The sequence below is a fragment of the Apis dorsata genome, unplaced genomic scaffold (genome assembly GCF_000469605.1).
Source record: "Apis dorsata unplaced genomic scaffold, Apis dorsata 1.3 scaffold_327, whole genome shotgun sequence".
Taxonomy (NCBI): Eukaryota; Metazoa; Arthropoda; class Insecta; order Hymenoptera; family Apidae; genus Apis; species Apis dorsata.
Genome location: NW_006263595.1, coordinates 120,224 through 130,527, shown reverse-complemented (window position 1 = coordinate 130,527; position 10,304 = coordinate 120,224). Strand labels below are relative to the sequence as shown.

Below are 10,304 nucleotides of genomic sequence, written 5' to 3'. Positions count from 1 at the left end.
AAAAAAAAAAAAAAAAAAAGAATCGAAGATGAAGAATAAAAATCTGCAGGTTTCCGTCAAGAGTCGCACACTTGATATTATGCCAATAAAATGATTAACACGTCTAAATTAGCACAGTTTTAAGTATCCTTTAGCCACGACCGAGGGAGAAGAAACGTATTACGGTAATAAAAGCGAGTAATGTTACTTGACCCGCAGTTAAGGTATTCAATCGATTAATAAAAATCGTAGAAGCAGTTTTCGAACGATACTAAGTCAAACTAGGAAAATTGGATGGAGAATGAAAATTATTTTCCAGATGAAAAAACGAATGAATAAGAGAATTTATTGCAGAGTAATAAATTATTTCTCCGGCACGTGGCTAGTTCGACTCGAATATGGTAAACGAATATTAATCTAAAAGTAATTTGTATCGATCGATGTTTTCTGTTGACGATGTTCATAGCACGGTTCTTCTCCCTCTAATCTCATCTAAACTGTCGATTCAAAACAAAGATTTTTGCGACGTTTGTTCGCTTGAGAGATTATTTAGCCACTATTATTTATACAATGATGGATTAATTCGAGTAATAAGCTAAAAAAAGAATTAGAAATTTCTGCCAATTCGAGAGTGTATCGTTAATCGAAAAACAAGAAGAAAAATACTACGTCGTGATTGAATATCGCGAGTAGAAGGGCAATGAATCGAACAATCTTTCAAGAACAAAAAGCCGGATAAATAATAGAAAGAAAAAGAAGATATAACCGAAGCCGCTCGTTGATTAATTAATCAGCTGATTGATTAATAGAAACCGCGGCGCGAAGGATAGATCACAAAAGACGGAAAGGAGGGTTCATCGTACTTTGCAGCGGCGTTTGGGAAACAACAAAGTGCATGAAAATTACGCAAAAATCGAAGCGCGCGTTAATCACTCGTTTGATTAATAGATTCCTGTCGAATGGTACGTCGCCTACGAAAAGCCTAGCCTCGAGTTTATGCGCGATATCATCTTTCATATTCGTGTTATTATCGAGCAAGGTGAAAAATGTTAGCTCGTTTCTCAGCACTTTGATGAAACGGCAAATTGAATTTATGAGAGGAAGTCGAGGAATTGGCAGCAAACGTACCGATTCTCGAACGGAGGAAAGGAGAATATGCGAGGAAGAAGAGAATGGAAAGATGTGGGAAAGGTTTTAGTTGTTTCTCGCGTCTCTTCAATAAGCTTCTCCTTTGCTCGACAATCTTACCTTTAGAGAACGTCCAATCGTCGGGAGGGAAGAAAGGAAGGAGCAAGAGCGAGGAACACGGCCAATTTGCGAATCAGTTCTCCATAAAATTGCTCGAGTTCTCGAGACCTCGGTGTGTCTTTGTGTCAGAAAATCTGGAACGTGAAAACACCTCGAGGCTTGGATTCCGCTTGGAAGAAGAGGAGAAAGAAACACGGCTAATCAATTGGCAAATTGTTGCCCGTTACTCGAATCGACCACGTCGAAACGATTCTCTCGAACTTGGACGGTTATTCTTTCGTTCTCTTTGCAACTGTGTTGGACAAGACGAGACTCCCTCGAGGCTATATCCAGCAAGATTAATCGAAACGGGTACGACACTCGATTCCCTGGAACGACGCGTCGTTTTCCAAGAGCCGCCACCGTGGTGTTGGAACGATCGATGGAACCTCGCCAATTATTGGATTCTCGAGGATCGAGTTCGTTGATCGTGGCAGGAAACTAGGCGAATCTGCAAGGAGAATCGAGTCCTAAAGTCCACTTCGTCGGCCGATTGTAGCTTCATGGTTCGCTCCATTTGCTGAATGCTTTATCGAGCGGTTGAGAGCTTCTGGTATTCGAAGAGCTCTTGATCGTGGAGATGTTGGGATGATTGAGAGGTGTGTACGTAAGCGGTGATACGTTCCGACGAATTGGATCAATGTTCATCTCGCTTGAATAAAGTTTATGATAGTCAAATACATTAATAAGTTTCGTTTAATAAGGGTTTGCAAAAATATTAAAAATAAATATCAAGAGAAAATTAGAATATAAAACTAAATTCGATTCGACTTACGTCCGAACAGCACGAAGGTAACGCGCAGAATGAGTCAATCGTAGGATATATAAACAGTAGCGAGCGATATAATACGTAAACAGTAGCGAGCGATATAATATGTAAACAGTTTCGACGATTTGGAGAAACATAATCATCGAAAGTCGCTTTGTTTTCCAACAGTCGAGATTCCACGAAATTATTATATACATATTTACATCATTCGATGCGAAATAACATTTCTTTCTTTCGTTCGACTAATTTCCTCAAACGTTATACTACGTCGTTAAATTTTAATAAAATTATTAAATAATAATTATAATTTTAATAAAATTTTATTTTACGACTCTTTGATCAAAATTAATTATCGTCTATCGGGATATAAAATCGTCTTACGGTAAAATCTGAAATGCAAAGACAGATTAATTAAAACGATACGGATAAAAAATCGTTACTAAATTCTAATTACTGTGTAATCGATCGATCGATCGATAAGTAATTTTAATTTATGCCCATAAAACAATCTAAAGATTCCTTTTCGATGATAATCGATGATTGAAATCTTGTTTACACACTGTATTTAATTTTTTTTTTCTTCTCCCCCGTTATTATTTTACCGTGTAGAAAGATAGAAAATGGTGAAATTGACTATTATTTTCTAAAAGTTGAGATAAGATTACACGAATCGGTGTACGATGATTACAACGTATAAATAGAAACTGTGTATCGTCACTGATATTTTAAGAACAACGAAGCTGAAATGCTACCGGACGTTTTCGCAAAACCGGTCCCCGGTTTCAAGTTTCTCAAAAAAATTAATTAAACACCTGTCGGTTGATAACTTATTTTAAAAAAAACTCTAATTATAAATAGATACTGGATTCGATGGTATTTTAAGAATACCAAAAATGGTACCGGATGTTTCACGACCAAGTCCCCATTCTAAACCCCTCGAATCATCTAATTACTCGCCGATTGTTGATCTTATTGTGAAATTATACCGCTACACCGGGAAACCTGCTCCGGTAACAGTTCTCCTTCGAGGAAATTACACGTTAAAAGGAACGCCGATACGCGTGTATTTATTAGACGCGGGACATAAATTTCCCTTAAGACCTTTGGTCTCGAAGGCAAATGATGATGAATTACCGTGACCGAGAAAAGGCAATTTCCTTTGCAAGTTGCGGAGGATCGGCAATGATCTCGTGGTGAAAAGGAGCGTAGAAGGAGCACCGTTCGTTTAACATTTGTCCGAGACTTGGAGAGGAAAATCCGCTAAATTAATCATCCCTTGGTCACCGGCTTGGCCCAATTCTTCGCATCGTGATATTGCCACGATAATATCGTACTAAAAATTAATCGGTTAGTATTATTCGCGATAGAAAGGCGAGGCCAGCTTCGTTCTGATCTTAGATCAACAACGATCGTATCGCAATTCCTCGTCGATTGGATGGAAAGGGATTAAACTTGCGATATACAGGGTGTTCTGCATTTGAAGAAAAGAGAACGGTTTCCTTCAATTTTCATTGTTGATCCTCTGTAAATAATTATAAACTGTTCAATTAACAGATGCATTATCTGCAAATTTGTGTTCTTAAATATAAGATTCATTATAACATCATTTTAAAGCGTCTGAAAAGGCTTTGATCGAAGAGTCTTGATCTCTAAATCTTAGCCAAATTTCAGATTAGTCAGCATATTAATAGAAGAGGTACCATCCGAATATAAAGGCTGGAGATGCTTGTCCCAATTACACTCTATCATAGCTAAAACTCCATCGTAGAGAATTAGTTTCAGAGGCACGTCTATAAATCGATTATCATCGACGAATTATTCCAGAATCGTATCTTTGATATTCTAAATTCAACGTCCATTGATTCGCTAAAATATCGCCGTTTCGAGTTAAGATGCACGTAGTTTTATTTTGCACGAGATATAGCCTGTATCTAGAACTCGGTTGCCGGGTATCGATGAATTTTTCCACGAGAACCTTTGTGGTCGTATTTTTTTTGATACAGCATCGGGTGCAGTAGGATGTCTGATGAGACACGGGACTGGTCGTAACGCGATCCTCGTAACCGCGGGCTAGGATAACTAGGTAACGGGTAGCACACAGCCGCTAAACACGCTCGTCCTCTTACACTGCATCCTGAAACCTTCACCGAGTATTCAGGATACACTGCGTGTCCGCTACCGGTTGTTATAGCGGGACAACATTACGGGGCGGCTTCCATCGCATCGAAATTCCAATCTGTTGCGCCGTATTCAACGAAAGAGAAGGGGAAGGGGGAGGGAAGAAAAGGAAAAGAAAGAGGCTGGGTGGATGGGATTATTTTCGTTAATTAATCGGATTAACAGTATCCAAAGCGGTTGACGACTTGTCACTTGATGGACGTAGGCTCGTCCAGTTGCTTTTGTTCGATCTTCGAGTTCGATGGCTTCTGAAGCGGCTTTTCAAGGCCAAGGAGGTCTCCATTCAAACCATCTTCCTTGGCTAAATAAATAACCGTGCATCCTGTGATACATTTCGCCGAAACAATTAACGACGTCCACCTTGTTAATTACTCGGGGAAGCCATGTGCCTCTGTGCATTCAGATGAGAGAAACGGGGCTTGGTTTTTTTACGAGGTGTTTACGAGTTCGTTTTAGTGGAATTTTAAGTGAACCTGTTAATAAATACGAATTGGTTATTAAATTGATTTATAATTGTTAATAACGTTGAAAGTGATAAAATATTCCTTTAAATTCCTCGATTCTATTCTCCTTAATTTGCGACATAACGAGAATAATATTTCGTGCGTTTAATAATTGTAAAAAATTCAGATACTTGATCAACAAAAAGTATCTCATCCGATTCCACTTATACCTGAACACTTGTTCGTTTTAAGCAAGATACTTTAAAATAAGATATTTGGATCGCACAAATTAATCTAAATTACGTTGAGGAATGTGGAATGAGCCTCGCGTAAATCTTATCAAGAGATTTAAGAAAATTTCTGGAATTTAATTAAAAATTATGTGAAATAAATATTTCGACATCCAGTATACTATATTGAAAAGGTAAGATTACAATATCTATACCATGAATCGACTCGCATACAATGATATTATTCAAGAGTTCGAAGCAAAATCTACGTCGTTAAACAACTAACTCTTAGAAATCTCTTAGACACGATTCAGACGCACATCCACTCGATCTAACCCCAAGAGCCTTTGCCTTTCAGTTATACACTCGTTCTGTCGCGTGTACCCTCTCGAGCAGAAGCGGATCCGTCGTCAGAAATCGCGCGCGTTAACGCGTTTTCCACTTAACGAACCGTTACTGTGCGAGCACACCTCTTAATCAAAGGACTGCATTCTTGTCTATGTCTGTGCCAGAAGATTGTAAATTCATTGAGAAGAGGATCTCTCTTATCCTGACGATCGAACAGATCGAACCTCTCCCGTGATCAAGACGAGAACACATGGTGTTACGGTAATACATGCTTCTGCTCGGTTACCATCACTTCCTCCTGGCCACTTATGAGAAAACGCAATGGTAGGAAAAACTAGTTCGTCCCTGTGCGTGCCATTTATTAGATTTGTGTGATTGGTAAAGAAGTGGATGATAGCGTGAGAAAATTTTTTATAAGAAAAATTGATTATGGAAATGTTTTATGAATTTATGCGACTCTGTTTCAGAAAGATTCAGAATAAGATAGAAATAGGATATAAAAATATATCAAAGAATTCCGTATTCCTAATCCTCAATAAATAATTTAAAGATCAGACTAATAAAGTTGTTCTCTTGAAATGAACGATCGAAGATTCAATCGACGTTCGTATATACATAGCGTGCACGTCAATCGTAATGATCGCTGACGTGGAACGAAGAAGCTATGTAAATACAACTCGAATGAAATTAAAGAATCGATCGAGAAAAATAGGGCAACGGTAAGGATATTGGTCGTTTCTATTTTACGACGAATTCTAAGAGAAAGCTGGAAACGTATGTAACAGTAAAAATGGATTATAAATGTTGTTGCTCCTGCTTCCTGATATCGAGATAACTATTTTATGCAAAATTTTATTTTACGGCCATCGTCGTACGGCAATTCTTGTTGAATGATTTTATTTTTATACAAAACGAGAAAGTTTACGTTTAAACAACGAAGTGGTTGATGGAAATTGCACGATAAGAAGATAGATGGAAACTACACGAATCGAAGGTCAGTCAAATAGGTGCCAATCGCGTAGAAAATTGCGAATACTCTCAGGAATCCTTTCATTCGTCGGTTTTATTTTTACTCGATACCTTGCTCTATTATGCTCTATCGTTGGAAACACTTCTACGCTTGAAACGTTGCCATACATTTCTAAGTATATAAATGAAAGGGAATCGCTTTTCGAATGTTAGATGCACGTTGGCAAATAATAGTGTTAGCAATGGCTCATAGTATGGCTCAAAGTGGATCTTCATTCTTGAGAATTTCAAGTTGAATCTCTCTTTTGATTCCAAACTTCTTACTTGGTATCACGTATTTCGATATTTCTTTTTCTTTCATTCATCATTTTCGCGTTATGTAAGTGATTATTATTTCCTAAACAATTTTGCACACGCCATTTACATACATGGACTATGAAATAAGATATGAAATTTAATACCTGATAACCTGGTTTCTCAAAGGAGATCTAGAGAAGTCGCCATAAAGACCACACTTAAGACCAATCTAAAATCTGAAAACAAAATTGGTAAGTATACGTATTACGCCTAATATCAAAGATTTAGCTTCTGAAAAAAATCCCTCTGAATACATAGGAAGTACAAAATTGACCGCGCTATCGATCCTCGAGATCTTCTTCCTTTTTCACCGATTTTCTCCACACAGAATCCCGTTCCGGGACACCGCTTAGCGGTCTTAAACAAGCATCAGAAACACGTTGCATCGTTGGAAACGCGAACAAAAAGCCCCTCGAGAGCGCATACTTTATCAAGCTCATTTAACCGGCCTTAAATTTTCGAACGCGGCCGGTTTACTTTCCTTCCTCGAGCTCGAAGCTTCGATTAGGGAGATACGCGTGCAAAAGTGGAGGAGTAAGTGGACGACGGAAGGATGATGATGACGACGATGAGGAGGAGGAGGGGAGCGAGAGAGACGCACGAAAGAAGAAGACACGGAAGGAGGATGACGGGACAAAAGAAGAAATGCATATTTACTTGGTCGCATGACCGACCAAGAAATTTAATCCCGAGCGATCGACCGCAACGACGAGGAAACGAGGCGACGCGGAAGAACAATGGCCCCGTCGTCGTTCGTGTAACGTCCTCATCCTCCGCTTGTCGTGGCTCTGCACACGCTCTGGAATTCCATCGAGGAAACGTCGAGAGGCGGCCGGTCTCTCTCTCTCTCTTTCTCTCCTCGTGCTCTCTTCCCCTGGTTGGAAAAGCATGGTGAAGAAAGCAATCGACGCGTTACACACGTGACGTAACGGACACGTGCTCTCGAGCCGCCTCTCGCGATCGTTTCCGCCGCGTGGATATAGCATCCTAGTGTTTCCCAACCTGTGCATCTCCCGAATGAAAGAATATTTTTATCTGAAATTAATTATGCAGAAAATTTTGTAATGAAAATTTCCAAGATTTATATTTATTATTATTTTTGGTGGAATCAATATTTAAAATTATTCATGCAGATTATTTGATAATATTAAATATTAAGTATATCTGCAAATGTTTTTAATAATGATTTGCATTACCGAGTAAAATATTATATTTACTTTATCCTATAAAATGGATAATTTTTGTGTAATATATGAGAAAGATTGGAGATTATTTATTTATTATAGAACAAAGTGGAGAAAAGTTGAGAAACACTGTATTGTACAGTTTTCCTTTTCCTCTTCATCCCCTTCACAGATAAGACTCTTAAAAGAATTCCTCGTGGAGTGCAGTTTGCCATTTAATTGCTCCGTTAACGTGATAAGAAATATCTAAGAAATATGTGTAATTTACATGGCAAACATCAATCGTGGCTTTCTTTTTTTTTAGTAATAATGAGAATGACTTGTTGTTACAATTTAGTTCGACGTATAAAATAAATTAAGTTTGTTATCGTTTTACTCTGTTGATCAGGAATTTATAGCTCGTTCGAATCTGTTACATCGTCTTTATAGTACTTTTATTTAATTATCGTTTACAATGATTCATACGCAGTTTACAGATAACGGGATTGATATTATGTACATATTAATTATATTAGCTATAGATAATATTCGTAAAAATCGTTCCTTTTATTCTTAATACTCTGTAAATAATAATAAAAATTTCCAACGTCCAGTTTTCGAAATTATTAAATGCTCTCATTTCTCCATTGCCGATTAATTTTAATCATTGTTGCAACGAATCGATAGAAATGAACGGAATATTTTATTATTGTTCAAATAATCATTAAGATATCGATGTTGAATCTCGTATAAAATCCGTATCAATTACATCAAACTTCCTCCTCGCTTAACTTGCAAAATCTATAAACGGTATCCTGTCAAAGATTTCACAAGTGAAATATATATACGCGTAGCATGACTCGTCTCATTAGCCGCTCATTAGTGATCGGCCGATTTTGCGCTAATAAAATCGTTCGTGATAAACGATTATTACGTCGCGTATAATCGAGATCTTGTTCAACCACGCCACAGGCGGTGCGAGGCAAGAAACGCTGTGGAACAAAGGAATCCAACGCGCCACAAGAAACGCAAGAGTGTGCAACAAATCGTCTCGTGATCATCCCCCATCGAACTTTTACGAAATCTAAACCTAAATCTTTTCTTCGACCCGTTTTCTTTCGTTCCAGAAGCTCCCCATTCGCTGCTCGTGTACGCTCGTCCACTCTGGCATTTACAACCAAACTCGTTACTTCGTTACTATTACTATTGTTTATTATTACCGGTCCAAGGTTTAATGGAACGTAATGACGACATCATTTATCTATCGCTATTTATTTGCGCTTCGCCGTTTTCTTTTTCTCTCTTTCTTCGTCTATCGAACGAGGAGAATAGGTTGCATACACCGCGTAAATCAACCCCCAGCAACTTGAGAGTTAACCGGTGTATCGTAAAATCATTTATACGCCCCTTCTTCGAGGGGCTAAAATGCAAGCTTGCATCGATTGTTGGGTGGATCGTTATTGCACCCGTTTTGCATGCTTCCAGGCAAACGTGGGGAATCGATGACGCTTAATTGACAGACTTCATCCGCGATGAATCAGTCTTGTTAGGGTGTATATCCAGGTTTCGATCGATAATTCTTAAACAGGAAGACAGAGGAATTTTACACGGTTCGATGGCGCATAAGTAACGACGCTCGTGTCCACGGAAGTATCAGTTATCGAGGATAGAAGAATAAAAGTCAGGGCTTGTGGAGCCAAAGGCATTGTGATCGTTATTGGCACAATATAACTTTATCAAATACCATTTATCAGAGGCGTACACTTGATTCTCTCGTGTGGAGGAAAAGGAAATCGATCGATTTAATAATCTGCCGCATTCCATAGCGCGAAAAACGTGGCAACAATTGGTAACAAATTCCGTGCCATTCTTCCAATCAAGTGCCACTCCAATTTTAACGCATCTCGAAGATAAGATTCATAAATCACCGTCACGGATGAAACCGGGGATAACTCGATTCATTCGATTTCCATTATCGTTCCTTCCTTCGTTCCAACGAATCCATGCCTCGGAAAAATCATCTTCGAGGATCGTTTATTCATCTTCTCCTCGTCTGTCTATTTCTCGAATGCGTACACATCTACAGGATGTCTCGCAGTAAGTTTGAATCCTCTTTCACAATTGAAATAAGTTAAAAAGTTTTACAACAACACGGGAATAGATGAATTTAACGAATGCTTCAACTAACATTGTTATAAAATCTACTTGATAATAACATATAATACTTGGCGTAACGTAACGACATTATTACCAATAGTACGATATAACTACTTTGATAAAACTGTACAACCTCGCAACTTTCGTAAGAAACATTTTTTACAAAATCTTAATAACGTACTCAATAATATAAGATATTTGAGATGATGAGTTGGAACACACTGTACGTACGTACATTCGTGGAAGATGGATGCGCGGAAGGCGGCAGTGAGAGATTGTATTCCGCGAATTCAATCTTCGTTTTCGCTGTGGGCGCGATTTTCAGTTCATGAATAATCGGCGCGAAGCACACACGACCGGGTATAATGAGAGAATAAGCGAGGACATTTACTCGGGGCGCCACATGGAACGGGACCGTTATCCT

At 38.5% G+C, this 10,304-nt stretch overlaps 1 protein-coding gene and 1 long non-coding RNA gene across 5 annotated transcripts in view; one reads left to right on the top strand and one right to left on the bottom strand.

Annotated features, from left to right (window-relative positions):
• LOC102672114 overlaps positions 1–10,304 on the top strand; it is a 165,077-nt gene that overhangs the window by 110,410 nt on the left and 44,363 nt on the right. The gene's annotated exons all lie outside the window — the stretch shown is intronic.
• LOC102671897 overlaps positions 1–10,304 on the bottom strand; it is a 57,598-nt gene that overhangs the window by 25,622 nt on the left and 21,672 nt on the right. Inside the window, exons 1-2 of one of the 4 annotated variants that reach the window (XM_031511556.1) lie at positions 2,042–2,283; positions 1,228–1,918 (exon numbers count right to left, since the gene is read on the bottom strand). The exons of 1 other annotated variant lie outside the window; for it this stretch is intronic. Coding sequence is in view for 1 of the 3 variants with exons in the window: in XM_031511554.1 (XP_031367414.1) it covers positions 2,042–2,232 (191 nt within the window). In the remaining 2 variants the exon portion in view is untranslated. Of the gene's footprint in view, positions 1–1,227; positions 1,992–2,041; positions 2,285–10,304 lie in introns of those variants that run through there. 2 more of the 4 variants (XM_031511554.1, XM_031511555.1) reach the window with 2 other exon arrangements.